General features: G+C 47.3%; 1 protein-coding gene across 1 annotated transcript in view; it reads left to right on the top strand.

Moving 5' to 3' along the window:
* The window catches only part of LOC130392548 (inactive phospholipase C-like protein 2), a 45,605-nt gene extending 36,598 nt beyond the window's left edge, over positions 1 to 9,007 (top strand). The window contains exons 4-6 of the mRNA XM_056603095.1: positions 158 to 233; positions 6,315 to 6,424; positions 8,739 to 9,007. Of these exons, the coding sequence (XP_056459070.1) occupies positions 158 to 233; positions 6,315 to 6,424; positions 8,739 to 8,951 (399 nt within the window). The 3' untranslated portion in view covers positions 8,952 to 9,007. The remainder of the gene's footprint in view (positions 1 to 157; positions 234 to 6,314; positions 6,425 to 8,738) is intronic.
* The last annotated feature ends 18,762 nt before the right edge of the window (positions 9,008 to 27,769 follow it).

The raw sequence follows: 27,769 nt of genomic DNA, 5'->3' as shown, positions 1-27,769 counted from the left end.
CAGCCTGTTGTTCAGCCTCCTTCCTGGGTCACCAGCTGAACATCCAGCCCCGTCGCGCTGGGGAGAGGAGTTGTGGTCAGGGGGAAGCAGTTGCACGCAGATGGAAAAAGTATTCATGTGGGTCTCTCTCTATCTCTATCTCTCTCTCTTTATCCAGATGATCCAAACGAGCAGGACTCTCCTGGAGAACTCGGAAGCCGTCCACGAGAGAATCCTGCAGACTCAAAAAGCGGGTAAGACGCCGTGACAGCACATGTGGACAACAAATCCGAAAAATAATACTATACAATACATACTTGTTCATCGCCGCCCCGAGGCCAGAGTGCAGTGTGTCTGAATGGTGTCGGCTCAGCAAAGACACCGCTGATTATAGCGCTCCCCTCAGTGTGGTCCACGTATTAACATCCCCTTCATGTTCATGTATATCAGCCGGTGCTTCCTCTCTTTGTCGGGGTGTGTTTGATTTGGCACCCGTCCTCCTAATTAAAATGGATTGTGTGTTGTGCAGAGGTCTGAAGAGCAGGGTGGGTGGAGGTAACATCTAGGGGGCCGGTGAGGCGAGATGAAAGGGGGCCGCAGACGGCGGTCCGATCTATGCTAGCTCTCCCCTTGTTCTCATGCAGCCAACTACAAGATAACCTGAACGCACGCAGCCACGCACGCATACTTACCCACTCATTCACTCTCTCTTATTCATGTGTTAGTCTCCCTCTCTCTTGGACATGAATGAAAGAGAATTATTCACAAGAATCCGGGTGTATGTTTCCCCGAAATCCTTTCTAGAAGGCTAGGATTTGATTCAGATGGATTATATCAGGGGTGCCCAACCTTTTTTGACCCAAGATCTACTTTTCAAGTAGCCAACCTCCCGAGATCTACCAGCAAACCTACCTTCAAGCGGGGGGGGGGGGGGGGGGTAGAGAACAATTGTTGATGGGGAGGAGGGGGGGGGGGGGGTTGTATCGTGAACCTACGGACTTCAGTGGGGGTTTCATTCCGTCTGCGCACGGCACCTTCTCAACGATAATCAATAATCTTCCTCCCACTCAGGGTGAAAATGGTAGGTCTTAGCTTGTTTCCCCTCAGCCATGCCAACGTTTAGGAGTGTGTAACTACTGTTGACGGCTTTCAACTGCTGTTAACAGCACATGCGCTACCGCGCGTATATGTCCCGCGCAAATTTAATTTTATTAAAAAAAAAAAAAAAAAATTTTTTTTTTTTTTCTTCACCCCTCGCGATCGACTTGGGATCTGTCGGCGATCTACTGGTAGACCGCGATCGACTGGTTGGGCACCCCTGGATTATATCAATGCCACGCTCTCCTTTTCTGATCCTGACATCTTGTACGCTCCGCGACGAGGAGATTTCCAGGAAGTCCTAATCGGGGTCTCTGATACAGCTCTTTAGGACCCTCACTTCTTTGTGTTTGTAGTGGTTGGTTTCCCACTAGACATCATATCTGTGTATATCATGATTGATCGATTAGTAATGGAGCACGTCGATATTGTTGACAGCCTGAAACACACACAGTCCACTTCAAAGCAGCCCGGGGACATGAAACTCTGCGCGCTCGCTCATTAGCCTCGCTGGCATTAGCATGTCGGCACGCTCACAGAATATTGCGCCCACGAGTTGCCTTACGCAGCCAAACACATTTTCTTCGCAAAATGCGGCAACGTCTCTAGTTTATGATTGATTCCTTCTTATGAACTTAAAAAATGCTGTTGCGAGGGGATTCATCTCTGGGCTGTTTTGAATGCATGAGGTTTGTAAATCTTTGCGGGATGGTGTGGTTTAAGAAAAACCCTACTTTCAACTCAGCTATCGTGTGTTTTGTATTTCCTTGACCTTTATAATCCCTGATGCATGGCGGGCTTTGTTTTCTTACCATATCTTTTTTTTATTCATGAAAGAAGAAGTTTATGTAGAGAGGAACTGAAAAGTTTTTTAATCTGAAGATCCATGTTCAATTATCTTGTTTTAGTTCCCTCTGGTGAGGCCAGATATGCTAAGCTTGAAGGATCAGTATTTAATGCCTGGTTTCCTCCACCCAACTGTGGGGATGTCTGTTGAAATTGGCCTTCTTTCTGGCCTGTCACAATGTGTCATATTTAATGGGGTCGGAGATTAGGATAATCCAGGCCTGAATTATTAGGAGGGAAGGAGCTACAGAACCACACCTTACTGTTGGAGTGGCCTTTTAGACTGTCTAGTAACATATACACACACACACACACACATACATACATATGTACATGCATACATATGTACATACATACATACATATGTACATACATACATATGTACATACATATGTAGATTTGTACATATGTACGTACGTACATAGCCTACACGTACGTGTAGACTGGGAAGGAGCGGATAATGTATGTATGTATGTACTGTAATGTACATACGTACATTATCCGCTCCTTCCCAGTCCAGTGTTACACAAGGTTAATCCAGAAGGCCCTCTGGGAGTGCGGAGGCAGGAGGGACGAACTGAATGAATAAAACAAAGACGGCCATTATTGCCGGGGCTGGGTTTTATTGGCTTTACAGATGGATAACGTATCAAATATTCATGGGGTTCATTGTCCTGTCCCATGGCGGAGGGGAGTTAGGTGCGCTGTATTCTGTAAAAACCAAGAGCACCGGGCAATATTGCACCGTCATTTCTATTCATTATGGTGTTCATACACTTCCCAGATCTCCGCTGAAGACGTTGAGCACCTAGAGGGGAGGGGCGGACCAAACACAACACCCTTGAATTTCGCTGTAATTACGTATTTCCAGATAAAAACCATCGGTGTAAGGGCGGGGAGCAGTGTAGGGTTCCGTTGGGAGACAGCTCTGTTTTTATTGGTTGGAATGTTATGTCAGGCTCCTTGGATTTGGTGATGTCATCACAACAATGAGGTGATTTCGTTAGTAGACAAGGTCAAACATGCTGATTACATGTCTTTGAAATATGCCATCTAATATGCCATCTATAGAAAACACAGCTCTATATACAGTGTTCCCAGAAACATATGGTGAGGAAGATATTGTTTGATGAAGTGGATTTTTCTCTCTTGAATGCTTCATTAGTCAACTAGAGCCAACTAGCTGTTGTTTTTCAAAAGAGCCAACGATCTATTATGCTGTACATGTCGACTTGTATAAATGGCTTGATGAATAACTTCTCAATATGGGCCATTTTAAACAGGGTTCAGGAGACAATATGAAAATGATGCATGATAAATTGTTGTCGTACAAAGAGACATATTCATTTGTAATCTGAAATCAGCTCGACCAATTCAAAAGGCAACTGTTGGAAAGTAGGCCACAACATGGCAGACTAATACACTTGAACATTGATTTACTTGAGCATTGATTTAGTGTGTGTGTGTGTGTGTGTGTGTGTGTGTGTGTGTGTGTTTATGTGTCGCAAGTAACGCAAAATATGTTTTTTACTTGAGTTATACATGAGTTTAAACTCAGAACAGCATGTTGTTTTCTGAGTCGTGTGACCCTTACCCAGCCAGTGGAAGGTTACGGAAGCCATGCCCGCAGCGAATAACCGTGAATATCCATCAGACTGCTTAGGAAGAGCCAGCTCTTGTGGTGTGTGTTATTTATGAGTCAACAGAGCTAGCCGGGAAACACACACACACACACACACACACACACACACACACACACACACACACACACACACACACACACACACACACACACACACACACACACACACACACACACACACACACACACACACACACACACACACACACACACACACACACACACACAGTGTGTTCTCTGTTCCTGGATCTCACTGTGGCTCCATTGGCATTCATCACAGTTGGATGGTTGCACCTTCACAGCAGACTAACAAGAAGAGCAACACACAGATGCCGCTCAGCACTTCAATGTGTTTCGGCTGCCGCTGTGGCCATATTGGGCGCTCTGAATCCTGTGTTAACACTACAAATATGTATTATTTTGGTTTCCGAAACTCTTTATTGTTTTTTGCACAGAAATGATGCATACACAATTGGTAATGAAGAAGACTGTTGTGCTTATGTTTTCTCGAGCACGCCTGAGTTACGGACATTAGCGTTAATATGAACTGACATTGCAGGCGAATTTCAGCCACATTACATGGCTAGCCTAGCACTAGCCCTTTTCAAACCTCAGTATGTATAACCTCCACCAAACCATTCGCAAACACATGCCCATATCAAACACACATACATAAATGTAACCTTCTCCAACCTAATACTTTACCTAAACCATCTCTAACCTATTCTTAAAACCTCATGCCATAACTGGACCACCTCTATCCTAATATCTCAACTTAAAACCAAATAATTTAACTTAACCATCAATAACCTGATACCATAACCTAATCTCTAACCTAATACTTCTGCCAAACCCTTTCTACTGCATCAGGGGACCAATACAGTGGTTCCTTGCATTGCAGGAGTCTGACCATACTGTCATGAGCCCTTCTCCTGACACGGTCTTGCTTCCTCGTTGACTCTCGCTGGCCCCCGTCCTGGACTCCACTGAAGCTTGGCAGTCCAATGACGGTTACTTGTTGATCTCCCCATGGTGGTGTCACTCACCTCAGGGGTGAGGTTTATTTTCCTGCGGCTGGGCGGATGAGAGCGGTCATCGGTCTCTGGTCCGTTTCTTCGCTAGCGCAGATCCATCACAGGGCTGTCAGGCGGCTTCATGGTGCAGCGGCTGTCTGGCGCCTTTAGCGACCAGCTTTTCTCACAATGAGCGGTCCCCTCTGCCCGCCAGACTCCATCACATGTTGCTAGGTAACCCTTTGCTGGGAGGGTGCCTGTGTGTTTTTGTTTGTGCCGGTCTGTCTCCAGTACAGTCATGCTTAGGGTGCATTAAGCGTGAACACACTGCTCCAGGGCATTGGATTTGTTTTTGCTGAAATAGCTAGGGGAGAAAATAAAACCACGGGTGTGTGTCATCAGGCGCCGTTGCTGTTTAGCACCTGATGATGTAAAACGACAGCTGCGATGCATCTTATTTTCCCGCCTCTTTGCTTCTCCAATAACCGCTCACTTTTCTTGGCTCAGAAGGGGTTCTCACTTTGTCATGGTTCCATAGAAGCCGAGGAACCCGCCGTCTCGGAGAAAGCATCCATCTTTCTATGTGTACGAGTAGGATGTGTGTGTAGTCTCTCCTTCTCCATCTCTCTCTCTCTTTCCCCAAGCCTCTCTCTCCCGTTGCCAAGACAACGTCATCAGCAACATGAGTGGGCATGGCCTGACCCAAATGTGACCTAAATGCTGCGGTTTTGCATGCCCTTGGTCTGCACATAAGATGCATGTGTACCTAGCCCCCTTAGTGTTTCTCAGTGTGGTTTATCTCCTGTTCTGTTGCGGTGTTTAAACCGCACTTCAATAATAACCTGCCTGACCTCACCGCACATCCTAACATAAGCTCAGTCATGCAAGAGACAAGGGGAGGAACAGAAAGAGAGGGAGGGAGGTCGGAGGGGAGGGAGAAATGGAGAGAAAGGGAGAAATTGAGAGAAGGAGAGATGGGGAAGCGATGGAGAGGGAGGAAAGGGATAAAGAGAGAGGGGTAACAAACGGAGGGGAGCTCTGTCTCCCCGGAGGGAATGGGTAAGAGAGAGAGGGAGAGAAATGGAGAGGAAGAGAGAAATTAAGGGAAAGAGAGCCAGCATTTGATGGAGAGGGAGAAAGAAATCAGGGGAGAGAGAGATGATGGAAAAGAGAAACTGATGCAGCAATAATGGAAGAGGAATAAACAGTGGACAGGAGGGGGGGCAAGCTCATCGAGGGACAAATCCCTCCGCTGTCTGCGATCTTGAAGCTCATCCACCGCCCAGGACCAGCGTGTCTGTCTGCCCAAACCACCACACTCCACTGCCTCTTTCTCTCTTTTCCCTCTTTTCCCTCTCTTTAATTTCTCTCTGCTTATGGAGTCCTTTCCTTTCCTCTGACCTTTGTTTTTTTGTATGTGTCTTTGCTTTCCTCTTATTGCAACTCCTTCAATACTTTATCCCTTTTCAGCAGAGAACAAGCCTCAGGTTAACCTTGTGCAGAAGGACACGACCGTCCATAGTGGAACATTGCAGAAGCTCCTCTGATCTTCTTCCCCTTCCTTCTTTCCTCTCCTCCAACTCTTCCTCCCGCTCCCCACCTCCTTCTCTCACCCCCCCTCCCCCCATCATCCAACCTCCATCCCCACCAACCCTTCTTCCCGCTCCCCAACCAACTCTTCCGTGACACCTCCCTCCCCTCCACTCCTCCTCCCTCTCCTCCTCTCCCTCCTGCAGCGATGGAGTTCCACGAGAACCTCCAGGAGCTGGCGGTGAAGGAGGGTCTGAAAGGGAGGAAGCTCCACAAGGCGGTGGAGAGCTTCACCTGGAACATCACCATCCTGAAGGTACGGGAAGCGGCCCCCTGCCAGCCGGCGGCACCCCCTCCATGTTAACAGAGGTTTCATCACACACTTTCCTAGAAACATAGCACTTACCTCCGCCCCCTTACTTCATAATGAACACAATTTACATTCGTAGTGAAAGGTAGGGGTGGGAAAAATATTTGATTCTTCGATGCATCGCGATTCTCGCTAGAACGATTCTGTCTCGATGCAGATAAATTAATAATCTGAAAAAAAAAGAAAAAAAGATAATATATTTATTTATTCATTTTTGCCTGCTGCAACATTCTGTTCGCCAGAGAGGGATATTTTTTGTAATTTTAATATTATTTTATTTATCTTCAGTGTGTTTTGGCCAATCTGATTTGTCACGATTGCGATTCAGCCTACGCAAGGCATGCGCGCAAACTCAAAGCCAGACACAAGAACTCCTTCTAATTCAAGAGCAGCTTTTCCTTTAATGACATAGAAATTAAAGATTAGAAAGAAAATAAAACTGAAATCTATTTTTTGCATGCTTCCATATTGTCTTATAATGCAAGCTGCTTTGATTATTGCATTGTTCATAGAAAGTCATATTTGTGACAAAAGCTTTCATAACATATGACATGCACATATTAGGTAAGTTAATTAATCTGTTAATGTCTTTAATAATCATCACAAAAGTAGGAAATGATTAGAAAACTCTTGAGTAGGAAACCCAGATGTATCTATATACTGTATCTTTGAAAATCACATATGGAAATGTGCATAAAAAAATTGTTGCATCAATAATCGCTTCAGAATAGAATCGTTGACCTCATAATGGGAATCGAATCGTGAGGTGCCAAGAGTTTCCCACCCCTAGTGAAAGGGGAGTTCAAGTATTACTGTGGTGAAAGCAAATGTAATGTAGCGTCGCTAAATGTTGATAAAAGGTCTAGGTCCATTCGTAAAACAAGATGACTTTCATGTATCTCATCTTAGAATGATATGAGAAGAAATGGATGTAAGAATGAGGCGGATCGGACGGTGGACAGTTTGTCTCTGAAAGAACACTGAAGTTGAGGCATTCCGTGTCAAAGTGGACATGCCAGATAAATCACTCTTTCCATCCTGTGCCAAGCACATCAAGCCAACATATTTCCTTCTTTTAATAACACTACAGTTCCTCTTGGAGGCGATTTTCCTCTATTGCACATCGACCTATTATGTTTGTGCATACTACTTATGTGCCTGGAAAGGCCATAATGACTCCCATGTCTATTATTTGGAGTAACTGCAAGCTTTTCCCCTCTCTCTCTGGCCTACTTTACCACGGACATAACCTCTTCAACAAAAAAAGTTTGAATAGAAAACAGGGCAACTTTAAAACACGGCAACAACATGTCCACTTCAATTCAATCCACAACAAAGGAGACACTAATGAATAATTAACTGCCCACTTTGTAGAAGGACGTGTCATTTCAGTAATAAATTCCTGGATTTATTTCAGGTTTCCGACAAAGGGCCTTCTTGCTGCCAGGGACGTTTGCCAAGCTAACTGCTCTATTTGTTTTGGTTTGTTTACCGTACCTTTCATTAACAACTCCACTGCATCCACAACCCCCAGAGCTAATTATCCATGACCTTGTGCGGCGTATGTATGCCAAAGTTTTTCAGAGGGTGTTGATTAAGACCACCTCCCAGGTACAGCCCTACAGCCCGAGCGGTAATTTAACCAAGGCACCCAGGGGAAACGGCGTGGCTTCTTGACAGTGTGTGGTACGGCTGCATAATTGATCAGGCTGCTGGGCATTGGTCCCTCCACTGCTGATCAAGGCCGCTGGAATACCACCTGACCTGGGGACTACTAAGGGTCCCTCCATGGGATGTCAAGTCTGGGTGGGGCTTGTTTATTAGGTGATCTAAATGCAGTATGGGATGTGTCTGTGCTGATTAGATACAATCTCCTTTATTCAGCGAGTCACAAGACAAACACTCAAGGGATCAAGGTAAGGGCAAAGTATACACCTTGATTACGCGCCTCAAATGACAAAATACATAGTCACACCTCAAATTACACTTCCACACGTAGCGCTACACACCTACGGCGGGCAGGACGGCCTGGCCGCCTGGTTAGGGCAGTTTACTTTTTGCCAACATTTTCTAGTTTGCGCTCAAATCTCTTAACGACATTCAATAAGTTGCTTTGGATGAAAGCAAGAGATAACTGAAGATAACGCTTCATTCATGACCAACAGGAAATTTGGTAATCGACATTCGTCTCAGAATGAGATGTAACCACATCCATTTCCGTGTCGACCCCTATGACCTCATGACCTTTTGACCTCTGCAGGGCCAGGCGGACCTGCTGAAGCACGCCCGGAACGAGGTGCAGGAGAACCTGAAGCAGATCCACTACGCCGCCCTGACCTCCAGCCTCAGCAAGGGAGGCCACGGCCACCCCCGCGTCTCCTCCGGCTCCTCCGAGTCCAGGAACGGCCGCGGCCTGCAGGTCATCCCGGAGAAGGCCTCCGCTGAGGACCAGCTCTCCGACCAGGACTTTTGAGCCGGTCGTGTTCTCCGGTACCCTACCCCTCCTCCGCTCCCACCCGCCCCCCCGCTCCACAACCCCACCACCTCCTCGCCACGCCGCCTTTTGCCTGTTAGGAACCCTCGTACTTTGTAGCCCGACACTGAGTTCAACTACTCCCACCCCCACAGACACTTTTGGTTTTTGTACATTCCCACCGTTGAGAACATTCCCAACGTCACACACTCATCCTTCTGAAAGCTCCTTAGAGGCGGGTTCAAAAGAACGGAGCCAGACTGATGTGGCATCCAAGGGAAACGTATAATCTGTATTTAGGATGATTCAGATGCAGCCTTCCAATAAGCTGGAGCAGTGAGTCAGCTGAAGACGGGTGTGACCTTGACAGCTCTGCTCAGATGGCGCCGCCTCACTGAGTCTTCACAGGGATCACCTGAATGCCAACGAGTATTTCCCCCGTCAAGGGAGCGAGGCGTCTCGGGGCGGGGGGGGGGAACCTGGGACCTCTCCACTCTCAACCGCACTCTCACCACCGATAATTTACCGTTTAGCGTCTGTCGCCCCTGTTCTTCTGTACCACATCTCCACACCTCACTATCGGGGGAGCCGGGGGAAACCTTGGGAATCACGTAGCCATGGAGCCGCCTTAGCCAGTGGTGGCACACTCAAACCACCGGACTGGATCCTGGGCTGCAACGGGTCGGATCCGGGGTTCCACCGGAGCGGACTCTGGGTAGGAAGGGACCAGAGTCCTGCGGCTCGTCCGGACCGGATCCTTTTTTTCCGATGGATCTCTCAAAGCACAATTTTACTGAAGAGTATTTTTTTTTTCTTTCTGACCAATCAGAGACTGGAGCTGTGAATGTAGCGGTAGGCAGAAAGGAAGGGGAAGGGGGGGGGGGGGGACAAGGTAAAAGAAGAAAAGTATAAAATAACCGATAAGAACCGTTTACAACACTGCACTTGTTTGTGTTCTTGTCTGCCAAATAGTATGCTATCCCTCGTGTACAGACGGAGTACCCTGGTCCTTTTCTTTATCCCCGACGTGCATCGTTTTATTAGTCTTATTGTAAACTTGGAAATAAGATTTATTTTGTAAAAGATATGACTTGTTCATGGAAGAGAAAAGAAAAAGTAATTATTTTATTCTGTATAGAGCTCTTAATTTGGCAGGCGGGGAAACTTCTGAGGGGTGGGATGAGGAGAGGGTGTCGCAACAATGTGACCTATGACCTTTCCCACTGGAACGTTCCTTTGTGGAAACACTAGGAACAGTAGTAGAATGTAGTGTGTGTGTGTGTGTGTGTGTGTGTGTGTGTGTGTGTGTGTGTGTGTGTGTGTGTGTGTGTGTGTGTGTGTGTGTGTGTGTGTGTGTGTGTGTGTGTGTGTGTGTGTGTGTGTGTGTGTGTGTTCGTTCTCCAAGCAAACGCCCCAAGTGTCAAATATTAAACCAGCAACTTAAAGCAACCACAGAAAAGAGCTGGTGGCATGTGACCTTGAGCTCAACAACTAACTCAAAGATGTTTCTGTTTATTTTGTATTCATAACTTGAATTCATTCAAATGAATTATAGAAGAGATTGTGTTTTTTCTCCCATGGTATTTTCATTAAAAGACCCGATAAAGAATTGACTGCTTCTGCGAGCTTGGATGTCGTTTCCACAAGATTATTCCAGATGAAACCCGAAGAAATGCCATATCAGCACTGCATGTTTGGTCTCTGCTTAACACATTCACACACCGGTATTTGAGAAGAAAAGTGAGTCTCTCTTCCCAATATCGACATAGTAGTGTCTTTAGTTCGCTCTGTTTCAAATGGATTACACAATGAGGAAATTTGAGTCGTTCTAAAATAATTATTTTAAATATCTTTAAAGAGCAACGCTACAATCAAACTGCAGGCAAGACATTAATCCTTAATGAGATTTATTGGATTTCACTTAGTCACTTTGGATAAAAGCATCTGCCAAATGACTATAATTACAAAATAGATGGATGGAGATTAATATAAGCTTACAAAAAGCTAGACATTAGCTAACAAACACAAACACATTTAGCCGTGCCAAAAAGAGGCCTTGTGACTCATTACTGAACAGCCGGCTAGCGGCCTGTGAATATGTTCTCAAATGCACCATATTATCCTTCAACTTGTGTTCTACCATATGCTGTTTTCATTCCCTTTGCTTCTCATTCCTACTCTGAACTGATGGACAAAAGTGTGTAATTTTAAGGAGCAGTTCCTATCTGTTTCTATTAGTGGATATAATGCTTATTTTCTCTCTCAATGTGAAAGAATACAGAACAACATGGAGAGAAAGAGAGACCAGACCAATGGAGAGAGAGGAGAGCTGGACATCAACATTACATCTTAAGTTTTGTTTTGTTTCCACGTTTTTTACTCTACTTTCCTGCCTAAACAGTGCTGAGGCATTGTTTGTGTAGCCTGAAGTATCTTCCACCCCCCCCCATCCCTGACCCTCTTTAAGGCCATCACCCCTGGGCTGTTACCAAGACCAAAACACATGGGCCCCCTGCAACTGTCCCGTGACAGCCCGTACCCTAACTCAACCCTGTTGTCAAACATTTGTGGCTGAAGTACACGTGAGGAACACTCCACAGCCCACTTACCTCGCTGTTTACAGTCGTCTCTTATCCCCCCCCCCCCCCCCCCAACTTCCCCTCTCCCTGTCTCACATCCCCCCGCCTTAAAGCGGAAACATCAACCACATTGACATGTGGTTCCTAGCCAGGCGTCACTGTTCGCGACACAGCTAATTTTTGGTAATCCGTTTCACATTGACTTGCACGTTTTCTCTTGACATGCTGTCATTGCGCTCTTGGCTCCTCTTCTCGCTCCACTTCAGCACTCCAGTGCGTGTTCGATGGCTTGTGCCCTGGCTCTCTGTGTGTTCACCAGCGCTGGGAATTAATTCCTCCTCGCGCAAGGGCGCTCAAAGTGGCTCAGCTCTCCATTCTGCCGCCGACGAGCACTTTTGACGAGCCACAGTTGCCTAGGCAACTGGATGGCAACACGTACATTGAGGCTGGTGTGGCATTATTTATTTTTTTATCTTCTTCTGAATTTGCCTGCAGTGCTTGATGTTGGAGCTGTGATGAGCTGAGGAGGATGGAGTCTCAAGTTTTTTCTTACAGGATGACCGAAGAGTACTGCAACAGGCCTACGCATAGGCCCGCCTAAACAGTGTCTGTTAGGCTCCTTACCAAACATGACCCACATGCACTAAGCTATCGGTCGGGGACTGACTAAAACCGTATAGCCTAGCAAGGCATGTACTGATGATACCCTATGAAACCATGAGGAAGCAAACTTTGTGTTCTACACGTACATCATACATCCTAGCCCTGGTTTCCCTCTCGGCAGGAAGTGGTGGGGGTCAACCTCGTTCTCCCTAATGCACTTTTAGAGTCTTCTGTCGGGTAATCACTTGTCACTGAATACCGAGCACAGTGTTTTAAGGCACTGGACAGAGCTCAACATGCACAGAGAGTAAGAAATATAAATACAACGCACTCGCTACAGGCGACAATAAGGGATGTCATCTCATGCTTTTTCTTGTGCATATGCAGTTGATTGAGCTGCATTAATCTCCATAGGTAGACACAGTGAAGTTATAAAGGTAAAAACCGTATCTACGGCTGAATGTTATCTTGAGAATAGTACAACAATGAATTCAACTCAATAACCACTACATATACATTTGTATAATATGAAGAATTCTGAGAAGAAGGATTGGCCGAGAGCCACAGGTTCAGTTAAAGTTAGGAGAAATATAGTGGGTTGTTTTATTAGAAGTACAAAAGCCCCTGTGGAGACCGGACTGGAGACTGGGTCGTGCTGGAGCGCCGTTGAGAAATCAGGCGACAGTGAGTGTTTGTCTGGAAGACATCAGTCTTACGGCGGGAACAGGAGGAGGCCTCGCGAGGACCACAACAAAGCAAGACGGAAATCCCTGCAAACATGTCAGTTGCATCAAAAAATACAGATGAAATGAGTGGAAGACACGGGGTAAAGATTTAACGTCTCATCTCTATGATGGAATGCTTGTGGATAAAATATGCGGTAAATGTTATTCAATACGGTACCCTGTAGTTCATCTTCAAAATAAGTGTAAGACGCATAAATACATGAACCGACGCGGGGCTGTTTGGTAAATGACGTTGGACCGTACCATGACGGCTTGTTATGGGCCCAGTAAAACAAATGGTCTCTGCCGTCGGCCGTGTTTGTTGTAAAGCGGTGGCAAGCCGTTCGTCTTCGGGGTGTCTAGGCCCGCCGTGACGGCCTCCAGACACCGCTGAGGCGACCACAGACATCACCCGCAGAGATAAAGGTCAATGGAAGAAAAGCAGCGAGCAGTCTATCTCTCTTCTCTCTCTTTCCTCTCTGCATCACTTTCTTTGCCTTGTATCTTTTGTGTTGTTATTAACATCTAATTTCTTGTTTTCATTTTTGGAATAATTTTAATTGCCCTCTGTGGTCTGCTGCCTTGCTTCTCTATTGACCTTGTACTTGTATACCTTCGGTTTCCATCCCCCCGCTGGGCCATCATTGGTCATATGTCAGGTCATCCAGGAGTGAAATTGACATTTGAGTGATAGGAGCCACATATATCTTAAGCCACAACAACATCCGTCAAACGACAGAAAAACCAAGGCAGGTTGAAAATAAATGTCAACCTCTATGAAAAATCCAAGTGTACATCCCAAGTGATGCGTACTGACTTTATCAGATATAGGTCCAGCACAATGTCTGCTCATGCAGAGGTTTATATGCTTGCTTAGTGATTTCATGGTAGCCTCCCACCGCATAATGAAACTACATCGCTGATATTAGGCCCAATACACCCTTTGCCTTCAGGATTGTAAACAAGACACTCTACGTCACCTCTTCCCAAAGCTTGTTTCTCTTCAATGTGAATACTTGAGCAGTCCTCTGACTGCTCAAATGCCTGTCCCTGAGCACTTTCTCTGGCCTTTTTGTGAGAAGCCCTCAACAGCACTTTGAGCATCTCTACGAGCGAGTGATCGCTGCGGAGTAATATACCCTACAGCCATTTATATAGATAGGGCCAAGAAGCGTGTACTACAAAGTGAGGCTTTGTATGCAGGGGCGTGTGTACACAAGTGATACAGAGTGATGGGAAACCCATAAGAGCTTCATTCAAAAGCAACCCCCCTAACGCTAATAGGCAGCCTTTCTTTCAGAGGAAGGGAATAGCTAGCGGAATGCTAATCCGTTCAACCAGAGGTCACCTTTTTCCCAGAAGGCTGCTGCCAGTTTTCTAACCACACACCACTAATAATAATAATTAATAATTGGTAACTAATTTTATCTTGGGACGTGGAAGAAGTATGCAGATTGATTGTATTTTTGTGGAAAATACACAAAGATATACCTGTGTGGTATGCAGTAGGGAAGCTACTACTGGAATCCAAAAGATTGTTGTACACAAGGCAATGTACAAGTTGGATTTTTTGATTTTTTCGCACAAAAATGAATGAATTTACTTTTACATACTGCATATTGCATTATTTTACATACATGACTGGGGCAAGTAAGTCTTGTTGGGAGAGCGGGATGGTGGTCTGGATTTGTGACTCCCATCTGAAATGTTCTGGGCTCGAACCCCAATATCTGTAGTTTATCTGTAGGCTACTTCACAAAGCAACTTTGGATAAAGCGTCTCGTATCGAGGTCCAGTGCCAAGTGCAGACAATGGTTGTAAGCTCATCTTGGACCGCTTCTTCTTAATGGATGGAAAAGGTACAACAGGCACTTTACAGGACGTCTCGTTAAACAATGAGGCGTATTTACAGCAGAACACGTGACACCTTTATCCTGGTTTGTTGTTTGTCACCCTGTCAGAGTGAGGAGCCACAGACAGGGCCATGTTCACAACTTGGAACATTCATAAAATGTACGCATTTATTAGTTGCCTTGGAGTTTTAGGATTTATTTGGGGACTTACCTACTTACAAGGCTTACTCTTCTAAGTTTAGTCTTCCAAGTAAGAAGAAAGGATGACATTTTACTGTTTGGTCATTTAGAAATCCAAAGTAACTTGAAAGAGCATGTAGGGGTTTGTTGATATCTACAGGTACTGTAGGGTAGACATTTGTTTTGAACCCAGACCCGTTTGATTAGGAGTCCAATACCAGAACCACAAGACTATCCAGCCCTCCCTTCCCACCCATATTGTGATACCAATACATCTTTAGAGGTTCTGTGTTGCCTTATTTATAATGCACTACTATAATACAACATGGATTTGTCTGCTTTCAAATGTACTTTTGCTTGATCAGATGTACTGTTGGTTATCAATGTCGGTAAGCTGAAGTAAAGAAAGGTTAAAAGGTCAGCTAATAAATGTGTCAATAGGACAATATCATTTTGGTTATCTGAAGGTCTGAGACGCCAAGCCCTGTTAAGTGCCAAGCGTGTTGTAAAGGTTCCGGCAGTGGGTCAGCAGAGTTCTTCAGCCATGAAGAAAAGGAGGACTATTGGACAGGCAGAGGCTTTGGAGGAAGAGGAAGTGGTGTGGAGCAACCTTCTGGTTACAAACAATGTCACCCTGCTGTCCCCGTGCCCACACGATTTCTCACACTCCCTGTTAACAATAACGGCCTGTTCTTGCCGCGGGCGAACATTGTCCCTCTGTTTAGGCTAGCGCCGTAACTCGCCCCTTGCCAGCACGCCAAACAAACCGAGTCTGTGTCGTGTTGGCACAGCCCGTCATTGAACTCTTGGGCGCTAACGCCAAGCTAGCCGCCGGCGGTACCCAGCTCCGCCATTAGGTGACAAGCTTAGCTGTTCTCCCCTGAGGAAAAGCTAAGCTAGTCACGTAATGTCTGACCGCGTCGTGCACCGCCGGTCCAGCCACGGTACGACTGAGGGTTCAGGGCCGATCATCTCAGCCGGACCGTCGCTCGCTTGGTGTGTGGTCATCGCTAGGATGTGCCAGCCTTGGTCATCACTGATGTGCCGTTCTGTGGGTCGTCCACTGTCACGTGGTAGCTCACCCGTGGCTAGCTTCAACGCTTTGAAGGAGCTTTGTACCAAACGAAGCGTAACGGCGTAGAAATGGCGTCCGGTATGAGTTGTCAAAACGTGGCAGAGGCGTGAGAATGTAATCCGTTAGGATGACGGATGGCCACGCTCCCCCTGATTTGATTAGATCGGGCCAGTCGACCAATCAGCTCCCAGATGGATCTTAAAGAGATTGCAGTGGCAGCTGCTGCATCCTGTCTGGGTGATGATCCATTGTTGTGGATGTAAAAATAATAGGAGGGAAAGACACACACACAAGCATATACACGCATGCTCGGCTACGCGCACACGCTCGGACACACACAGCGTGCTAGAGCGATTCTGACAGAGGCCAAACAAATGGGTAGTCTCACAGACCTACGGCTAGAAGGGCTTAAATTTGTATTGGGAAAGATGAGAGGCATAGGTAGAGACTGAGAAGAAGGACAGATTAAGAGCGAGAGAGATGAAGGATTGAGAGATGGAGAGATGGGAGAGAGAGACACTGGGCAAGAAAGACAAAGTGGTGGAAGAGACAGAGAGATATGAAGATTAGGGAGAGACTGAGAGAGACGAAAAGATCCAGAGAGAGAGACCAAAACAGCCATCGGGAGAGGAGAAAGACTGAGGTACAGTGTGTTTGGCGGAGATGAGTTATGCATTAACCCTTCTGTCAGTTGTGGTAACGAGGCAGAAACAAATACTGTATTTAACCCGTAGGCAATTTCAGTTCTCAGGTGAAGCACCACACTTGTCCGTTCTGGGCCGTTCCACTAAAACACTTACGGACACCAACTGAAAGTAAAAACCGAGGAGCACAAACCGAGGGTTTGGGCTACAGAGGAGTTGTCAGCTTTTGTATTTTGACAAACTGCGGTTGTCTCGTGTTCCCTGGAGTAAAATAACCCTGCCATCGCGCTTCATGGCTGAGAGCTCTGTTGACAAGCTGGGACGAGAGGAGGCGGCTGGTTTTGGCAGATCAGCTCTGTACAGACTGAGGTAGCCAGACAGACAGACGTAGGCCTACATCCCGGTTCTCCTGGGAACAGCACGATATGGCTCCCAGGTAGATGGAAGAGAAGACAGTGGAAGAGCAGGGGATTACACTAGAAGCCCGTAGGCCTACATCATCACAGTGGATTGGATTGTTTCATTCCGTTCTATGGTATGGGATTAGATTATATTGAATGCCATTACAGTAGGCTATATTGGATGAAGATTCCATTCCATTGGATTATATTTTCCAACATTGAATTACAATACATTTCATTATATTGGATTATAAAACGATGGGTTAATGGATATAGAACGATACAGAGATGATTGTTGAGACCGATACAGAGATGATTGATGGGTGGGTAAATTGGATGGTTGGATCATGGATGAATAGATAGTTATAAAGATTTAAACGAAAATGGCAACAGAACCTTGCTCCGGATAGTTGCCGGTCGGTCGGCACATCCAGCAGAGTTTGAGGCGACGACTCGAAGCCCAACGTCCGGCAGGGATAAGGCGCCCCCTTAAGGCCTCCGGGTCAACAGGCCTAATTCCACACTCAGGCTGTAATGGTAGCCTATACGTTTCTGTCTCACTTCCCTGCGCTGAGTAAGACGTAGGAAGCCAACCACCTCGTTCCCAGGGAACTTTTGTTGTTCCTTCTGTTAATAAAAGCCCTTAAGGCCGAAGACATGAGCGAGTCGACAATGGAACGTAGTCTTATACTGCCACCTGGTGGGGAGAAGGGCTAAACGGGGAGAGAGAGAGAGAGAGAGAGAGAGAGAGAGAGAGAGAGAGAGAGAGAGAGAGAGAGAGAGAGAGAGAGAGAGAGAGAGAGAGAGAGAGAGAGAGAGAGAGAGAGAGAGAGAGAGAGAGAGAGAGAGAGAGAGAGAGAGAGAGAGAGAGAGAGAGAGAGAGAGAGAGAGAGAGAGAGAGAGAGAGAGAGAGAGAGAGAGAGAGAGAGAGAGAGAGAGAGAGAGAGAGAGAATATCTGCGTGTGTCCCAGGTTTCCACTAGATGGCAGCCAGAGCTCGGACTATCCTCCTCTCCTCCAGTACCCGACTCATCGCGGTCCCGGGAGTTTCCTCTGGGTTGCCTCCCCCATCTCATCATATCGTATTCCGACGGGGCCGGCTGCCGAGGCCTGGCCGCCTTCTGAGATGTAGTGTCACACCGCGTACCCGCCAGAGTCTCGCACCAGCACACATCGCACTTTATTCAAAAAGGCTTTAAAAAAAAAAAACACAAAAGAAGTAAGGCACGTACACTTTGCTACGAGAGCCCATCTGTGCTGAATGCGCACGGGGACTGAGATGTTGAAACGTGTGAGGTATGAATAAAAAGTTGTAATTCATAGGCTGTGTTTTTCTGGCATTTGTTTAAGCTTTGCCTTTGAGGATAGAAGCAACTTTTGCACAAATATTGCCGCTATACTAAGGAATTAAATAGGGGACCTGAACAAAATAATGACTTTGCTTAAAGTTTTCTTACTCTATCTGATACACAATGTTTTGAGTATATACATATTAAGGTTTATTATGAGTTACATTTAAATTTTTGGGTTTATTTCAGTCCAATGCCTGTTGTGGCTTACTTTAGCAACAACAACCCAAGATCATCTCAATTCAGATTATGTTAATCTCTCCTGTTTGTGTCCGCACAGTTCACTAGTGCCGTCCATCTTTCAGGTTCTGGATGAGAACTAAAGGACAACTTAGACTCAAAATGCTTCCCAAATTGTCATATAATGTATATATATATACATTATATGACGATTTGGGAAGTATTTTGAGTCCAAGTTAGCATGTACGCCTACACCTAACATGTAGCTTAATGTAGCCTACATGTTAGCACTGCCCTGTTTTCTGTGTGCTGGAGGAGAGGGAGACGAGGGAGAGAGAGAGAGACATGGCAGGCTTCAGGGAGGTGACTTTATTCCTAATTAAAGACAGATGTGTTCGTTTAACAGTCCTAATACTTGGTGGGCGAGCGAGGCCATCAACCGCGGGAGAGAGGGAGAGCGGGTGGCTCATTAAGTCTGGAGACCGGATCAGGACGAATCCACGTAATGAATGAAGACGGACGTGTTCACATCGCCTGTTTCAACAGTTTTACAAACGAGGGAGGGAGGGGGAGAGAGAGATGTAGTAAGAGATGTAGAGAGAGATGAAGAGAGGAAGGGAGAGAGCGAGAGAAGGAGAGATTTGGACAGACCAAGCGAGAGAGCGTGGAGAGGGAGAGAGATAGTGAGACGAAGAGAGAGAGATTGATGGTGTGGGGCTGTCACTTGTCATCAGTGGGGTTTGAGAGAGTCCATGTCTCGTTCCTCTTGATTGACATGAGTTGAAAGATACAGACCCTCTGTCGGAACAAACCATCTCCATCAGTTATTTAATAGACAACCAATTGTCGTTATATATTATAAATATTTTTTGACGTATGCCTCTGCAAAGGCTACTCCCCCATCCGTCAGCCACGCCTTCCGTCACCCGTTGACGGAAGGTGCAGTGGGTGGACGGTGTGACAGACACACATGCTGCCATGCTCACAAGCATAGACACCCACACATGCCGCACACTAAGAGACACACTCACAGACACACACACATGCACACACATTGTATCAGTGATGGAGATCTGTGTGGACACTCCCTGTCATGTCAGCTCCCATCCCCACCACCTGTTCAATTCCTCCGGTTCCTGTTTCACCAAGAACCCCTACCCCTCTAGACCCCCTACACACCATGACACCCCAACCCCCCTAGACTCCCTACACACCATGACACCCCACCCCCCCCCCAAACCCCTCGACCCCACACGCTAAGACCCCTTACCCCTCAAGACCCCCTAAAGGCCAAGACTCCCCACCCCGCAGTAGGGATTCAGATGGGCACCACCAACTCCTCCACACTGTCTCTCAGCCCTGGAGCCCCCCGGGGCTGCGTGCATTACCCCCTCCTGTAGTCCCCCCTTCTCACCAACTGCTTGGCCACTCACAGCTGGAACACCATCGTCAAATGTGCTGACAGGTCCACACTCAGTGGCCTGATCCCCGGGTAATGACGAGACCGCCTGCAGCGAAGAGGTGGGAGCCCTGACATCATGGTGCCAGGACAACAACAGTGCAGTGCAGCACAGGCGAGAGTGTCAGCAGTTTCAGGCTCCTTGGGGTAAACATCAGCAAGGACCTTCCCTGGTCCCATCGTACTGGCAGAATCGTCATGGCAGCCAGACAACGCTTCTCCTTTCCGCAGGCTGAGGAGTTCCACGATACTCTGCTGAGCGGCTGCATCATCGCCCGGTATGGAAAGGGACTAGGACTGAGCTTCCAGCCATGCAGGACCTCTACACTCAGAGGTAAAGGATGAAGGCGTGGAATATACTGTTGGCTCTGCTACCGTCCACACACTGTTCACTGCTACTGTGTCCACACACTGTCTGCTACCGTCCACACACTGTTCACTGCTACTGTGTCCACACACTGTTCACTCTGCTACTGTCCACACACTGTACACTGTTACCGTCAACACACTGTTCACTGCTTCTGTCCACACACTGTGCACTGCTACTGTCCACACACTGTTCACACACTGTTCACTGCTTCTGTCCACACACTGTTCACTCTGCTACTGCCAAACAGAAGGCCAGCTTTTTTCCAAAAACAACAAGGCTCCTGAACCCTTGAACTCTGACACCATACTCCTACACACACAAAACCCCCCTCCTCCCTTCCACACACACACACACACACACACACACACACACACACACACACAGACACACACGCATACATATACACACACACACACACACACACACACACACACACACACACACACACACACACACACACACACACACACACACACACACACACACTATACTTTGAACCATTTACCATCGTCCAGTTATGAAGCATACCCCACATACTTTACATTAGCCGGTGAAACTGCACCGCCAGTATTCTGCTTCAACTGTTATTGACGAGTTCACGGTAAATGATGTCTACACTACACGACACTAAACACTGAAGGGACCCAATCGGCCCTTGGTGTATGGGCCCCCGTGGGGGGTTCCCAGGGGTCTCCTGTGGGCCCCCGTGGAGGTGGAATCGTTGAACAATAGAGCCGTCAGCGTGTCAGATAGGGCCGTGTACTGCTGAGGTGGCGCGAGCTAGCTAGCGTTGGTAATGAGCTAATTGGCGCCGGGGCGGAACTGCAGCGTTCGCTGGAAAATAAGAGCCCCCCCAGGGGGGAATAGAGCCACTACACCAGGGGAGGGGGGGGGGGGGGGGATCAGGTGCTTATCCATTGAGTGTTCAGTACCTGACAGCAACGGGAGGGAGGGAGGGAGTAAGTCAGATGTCTGACACTGACTGAAGGGGTTAAAGGTCAGGTTTAGAAGAACAGGAATGTACACAATGGAGAGAAAACATGGAGTTGGGGCGAAGGTGGTGTGGGGGTCGAATACGTGATTCCGTCCTAGTCCTTAGTGAGGTATAATCATACTCTGAGACACCGCAGTCCCCCAGTCCTCAGTTAAAAAAATTGAGGCCTTTTTCCACCGACAGTACCAGCTCAACTCACCATGACTTAGCGTTGCAAGACTTGGTTTGGTTCCAGGCACGTCGTGTTTCCATCTAGAATAAAGTCACTCTTCAACGTGGGAGGGTCGTCTTAGCACGCATGCGCTGTCACGGCCCACGGCGTGCTCTTACGCGCTGTTCCTTCCATGTTGATCAATAATCAACACCTATTGTTGACTGAACGCTGAGGCTATCATTTATTGATGCCGGGCGTCAGGCTCAGACGCCGCGCTCATCATGTCCAGCGACTCGTTCAGTGGCGTCACTCTCAGGCCAATCAGTGGCCAGCAGCCTTTTAACGTCACCCAAAAGTATTATCAGTAGTATTAAGCCTCCTATCAAGGATCCTCTCTCTTGTAAACTCGACAGAGGTGCTGTCGGTGGAAAAAGGCCATAAGTCCTTAGTTGGTTGTTTGACCACTGCTGACTAACAATGAGCTGTTTAGCCATTACGCTTAAGTCAAGTAGGATGATGGTGTCGTAAAAGCGCATGATAATAGAGTAAAAGGCCTATTAAAACACAAGCATTTCACTGTTTTCCTTTCCGTTGTGTTGCTCCTTTCATAGTTGACCTGTTACTCTAACAGGGGGCTGTGGGCGGTGGTCTGGGACTGCGATCGGTCTTAAACAGGGAGGCCCCTCACCTGAGCCCAGCCGTACTATCAGCCTTCTGGGACCCAGACGGCCCCTAGACGACCCCCCCATCGTCATCCGGAACAAACATCCTCCGAGGGCTAATCACCGTTATTAGCACCATGAGCCCCAGACACACCCCCCCCCCCCCCACCTCCCCCAGTTCCCCCAGTTCCACTGAGACATGCACTGCAGTAAGGCACATGCTATTCTCCAGTCGCTAGTAATGCTTTTCTGGGGGGCCGGGGGAGCTAATAGTGGCCGAGGAGGGACGGGTAAGGGCGCACTACGGGGATACGCTGTCTCAGGATACAGGCGGCTGTCACCGGGCTGTAATTAGTAGCCAGGGAGAGCACTGCTCTTTAGAGCGACACAGCACAGGGATATTAGGAGATTAGTTATTAATAAGCAGTCTGTCCCCCGGCACAGAGGACAGACTGCTTATTATTAATCCCCGTTATATTGATCCCTGTGTCACTTCAGGTCCAGGGTGTGTCTGTGTTCATGTTTGTATAAAGCATCAGGGAATTATATAGGGACTACTACTAGCACTATACTACTAAGCTACTAGTGACAATTACTAGTATACTACTTGACTGCTAGTGACTACTGCTAAACTTCTAGCTGGTAGTGTAAGACAAAGCAATTGATGACTGTCTAGTCTTGCCTTAGATGTCTTTCATGTATACATTTATGAGCAAATGTTCCATCTGCAACAGAAGAAGAATTCCAAATGGTGAAAAAAAAACTGAAAAGTTGTCAAAGTAGTCTTTACCGGCAGGTGTCAGACTGTGGCACATGAGTTCTATGGAGAAATTAAGCGTATATTATATTCCCCTTGTTTCTGCGTGTCGTCTAATTGGCACCATTTAACTTTGAGAATATAGCAAGGGAGAACGTTTCCAGAGCAATCATGGAAGATTGAGACAGGAGTATGTTACAGTTCCCCAGAAGAGATAGTGGGGATGTTTTATCAAACACCATTCATGTGCTTCTCACAGACTGTCTGAGAGGCTATTACGTTGTCCCATTACGGAGAGAGAGATGTCTCCCATTTTACTGTCCTTCGCAAAGTGTATTGTATAATGTAATAGTATTGTCTTTGTGTATAGTTCTATTGTATTAAAAGTATTTTCAAAACTTGTACTGATACGGTACAGTACCGCAGTTCCAAGGTCATGAAATGGGAGGTGAGGTACATTTGATTAGACCTAAGTCCATTAGTAGCTCTTTTTTCTACATAGAAACATGCATCTGTCATATTGCAAAGTTTATGATAATTACTTTTATCATAATTTTCATATTTTTTTACTATTATCATAACTTCATACATTTTCAAATATAGAGCTGAATAACGATATTAGGGGCACCACGGTGTTCCTGTTCTGATATGTTTTTCCACAGGGTGAAGGTTGGGTGAGCGCCCCCGCCCCAGAGTCAACAGCCACGTCCTCCTCGCCCCCACACGGCGACGAGGCGCAGCGTTCTGGTTGACAACTAGCGGGCCCCTGGCGACCCGCTTGTGGGGATGTTGCTGCAACACAGTATCTAAAAGGGCCCCTCGCAGCCCGGCGCCCAGGGGCTGATGGGAGATCTTCGGGGAGCCATTAGAGGGAGCATCAGCGGTGTGGCGCGGGGGGGAGGGAGGGAGGGGGAGAGGGCGGGGGGAGGGAGGGAGGGAGGCAGGGGAGGGGAGCAGGGGAGGGGAGCCTAACAACACCTGTCACCTCTGTGCCTAATGAGGAACACATTTAGCAATTAACAACGCGATCTGTCAGGGCTAATACCTGCTCCGTGTGTTCACACACACACACACACACACACACACACACACACACACACACACACATAAATGCATAAATTCACACACGCAAAGGTTCACACACACACACACACACACACACACACACACACACACACACACACACACGCACAGGTATAAACATAATACATATTTGTATGTATGTTACACATATGTCTATAGACATGGACACACAGGCACACACTCATCCACACAAAAAAACAAACACACAACATTAGAGAAAACACACACCCACACACACACCCAGACAACAGACTTAAGAGGTGCATGGACCCACATGCAAGCCCGGCGATATTAAAGAAAACACACATTTGCACACAAATACAGAGTGAAACGCACAACCCAACAAAACACTTAAGACAGTAATACATACATGCATGGTGACACTACAAAAAACATTCATAGCTCACAGATATACAAACACAATCACACACACACACACACAGACACCTTGGGAGACGGGGGCGATGGGGAGACGGAGGTGGGTTGCGTGTGGTGATGGGGGATGGGGTGACAAAACCCCTTTCATCAGCACTTCCAGGCAGGTTGGAGGGCTGATCCTAAACAAGCACAACAATTAGTCAGGTGACGTACCGTTGTAAAGGGTGAGAGGCAGGGCTCCCAGTGAGACACGTCGTGGGGTGCTGATGGGTGCTGTCACCCTGGATGACTCCAGGGTTCCCAGCAGCTAAAACGCAACGCAGGCCACTTCGAACCCGGGAGGAGATCACCGGACTGACACCAGCACCGCAGAACCACTTGATCTGTGCAATCGTTTTCTGTTTCTCTGTCCCCGGGTTTCGTGTTTAGTGTCACATGTTATCTCTTATTAATTGTCAGCACATCTTGGAGCATATAAGAGGCTAACATGCCCAAGATGATGCACATGATCTTGATCTATTCTCTGCCTCCTCTCCAAGGTTCGTCAAGTTTGTTTCTTTGAATTGTGTTTTTTCTGAAGGATCCCACTGAAACAAAAGGCGTAACAGAGGACCCAATCCCTTATCCTTTTAACGAAGAATGCATTAATAAAGATGAACAAACATATGCCAATATAGAGACGTATGAATAAAAATGTAGTATGTTCGTAAAAAAGCTGTTGAATCGATACAAAATAATAATTACATTTGCGCTGTTCACACGGCAGACGTTTTTCCTGACACGTTTGCATGTGTTTCTGTCTGCATATTGTGTGTGTATTTTTCTGCATATATTTTCATCTGCTGGTGTGTCTCTGCGTGTGTGTGTGTTTGTGTTTTTGTCTGTGTGGGGTCTGCGCCTGTGGTACTGTATATCCAAGTGTGGGGTGTGTGTGTTTATGAGTATGTGTATTGTTGTGTGTGAACTAGTGTGTGTGTTTGTGTATGTGATAAGATGTGTGTGACTGAGTGTGTGTATTGCTGTGTGGGCATGTGTGTGTGGGCATGTGTGTGTGTGTGTGTGTGTGTGTGTGTGTGTGTGTGTGTGTGTGTGTGTGCGCGCGCCACGTGTGGAGTCTGAGCCATGGTAATTGTGTGAGACCCGCTGGTCAGCAGGGAATTCGAGTGTTAAATCCAATTCTGAATTTGTATCTGTTGTGGAGAGGAAGGGGGGGCTGCAACCATATGTCACCGCTCCCCATTCAGAGGGTCTGAATATGGATGAGGAACATCGCAGGGACCCCCAACGAAGTGGTGGTGGTGTTGGCTGGGCCGGGCGGCTGCCACGCTGGGCTCGTCCGTCAGCGAGGTGGGGGGGCCACGGTGGTGGTGGAGGTGGACATCAGCATTGCAAAGTGGTGGGAAATGTTTATGTAATGAAGTTAAAATGCAGGAGAAGGAGCTGTGTGGGTGCAGGTGTGTGTGTGTGTGTGTGTGTGTGTGTGTGTGTGTGTGTGTGTGTGTGTGTGTGTGTGTGTGTGTGTGTGTGTGTGTGTGTGTGTGTGTGTGTGTGCGTGCGTGCGTGCGTGCGTGCGTGCGTGCGTGCGTGCGTGCGTGCGTGCGTGCGTGCGTGCGTGCGTGCGTGCGTGCGTGCGTGCGTGCGTGCGTGCGTGCGTGCGTGCGTGCGTGCGTGCGTGCGTGCGTGCGTGCGTGCGTGCGTGCGTGCGTGCGTGCGTGCGTGCGTGCGTGCGTGCGTGCGTGCGTGCGTGCGTGCGTGCGTGCGTGCGTGCGTGCGTGCGTGCGTGCGTGCGTGCGTGCGTGCGTGCGTGCGTGCGTGCGTGCGTGCGTGCGTGCGTGCGTGCGTGCGTGCGTGCGTGCGTGCGTGCGTGCGTGCGTGCGTGCGTGCGTGCGTGCGTGCGTGCGTGCGTGTGTGTGTGTGTGTGTGTCTGTACGTGTGTGTAGGTACTATGTTGATATATTCTCTCTCTCTCCGCCCAACCTCTTGGCGCGACATGCTTCATAACTTCCGGGTAATCATTCCATGTCTATTTGTTTTTGTGAATCCATCCTTCCTCCCTCTATTATGTGTGTGTGTCAGTGCCTGCGTGCATTATGTGTTTGTGGTGCTACTGATAACAACAATCATCAGGTAACATACCATAACTAGAAAAAGTACAATTTTAGAATAAATGGTGGTGTGAATTGTATTGAAGTATAATAAAAGTGTGCATTAGAGTGAGGTGAGGTACAACTTTAGTTTGATGGTGGCTGATATGGTGTTATACATTGTTTATTTTGTTGTTTTTGATGGTTGCTAGGGTGTTCTACATGGTTACTTGTGTCTGGACAGTCGCTAGAGTGTAATGGACAGCTGGTTGGGTGTTGAGGTGGATGCTATGGTGTTTTGGGTAGTTGCCAGAGTGTTCCTATGGGTTGTAGGGGGGTCTGTTGTGTTCTTTTCTTCTTTTTTTTTATAGGGTCAGTGGTTGCTAGGGTTTTTGCAATTGTGCTTTTGGGTTATTATGTTAATGATATTATAGATGGTTGCAACCTGGTCTCACAGGAATCCGTGAAATTACTACGGACGAATAACTCGAAATCCGTGGACACATCATGGAAACACGGTCCACAGAATTCGCTCCAATGCAAGTTAATGACGCTGATGTTCCGTGGCTCACACACGGATCCCCTTTTCAACGAGCGAGTCGAACACGGGGGCTTAACTCAAAACCCGGGGTGGTCTCGCTGAAACACTTAAATTGTCCTTGTGTCCACGGAAGTTGCTCCAATGCAAGTAAATGACAATGATATTCCGTGGCACACACGCAGATTCCCGTTTCAATCTGTGTGTGTGCTCCCGTGTCAATCTGTGTGTGTGCCACATTTGACCACAGCGGGGGCTTAACTCAAAATCCGTGGTGGTCTGACGGAATAACTTCAATTGTCCGTGATGTGGCCACGGAATTTGCTCCAATGCAAGTAAATGACACTGTTATTCCGTGGCTCACACACGGATATCGGCGTGTTTCCGTGATGTGGCCACGGATTTCGAGTTAAGTTGTGTCCGTTTTTGTATTCTGCTTCTGTGTGCGTTACTTATTTAAAAAAATAACAAAACGTGTGTTTTCAGTGGAGTTTCTTGCAGCGCTAACAAGTTCAGGGCTATGCGGTATCTGAGGAGTGAGATGAAGAGTGACATGTGACACAACAGTGGCAGAGCGATCCTTTCACAGTCTTGATCACATCAATTACTGTCACAGCAGGAAGCAGCAGCCCCACACACACAACCACAGCCTCGCAGGGACTACAGCACACCAGCATCCTGCTACACAGGTACCACACACACATGCATGGACCAAAACAGACTCTCATCCAACTACACAGAACAAAACACT

The sequence above is a fragment of the Gadus chalcogrammus genome, chromosome 11 (genome assembly GCF_026213295.1).
Source record: "Gadus chalcogrammus isolate NIFS_2021 chromosome 11, NIFS_Gcha_1.0, whole genome shotgun sequence".
Classification (NCBI taxonomy): domain Eukaryota; kingdom Metazoa; phylum Chordata; class Actinopteri; order Gadiformes; family Gadidae; genus Gadus; species Gadus chalcogrammus.
This window is presented reverse-complemented; position numbering and strand designations above follow the sequence as displayed.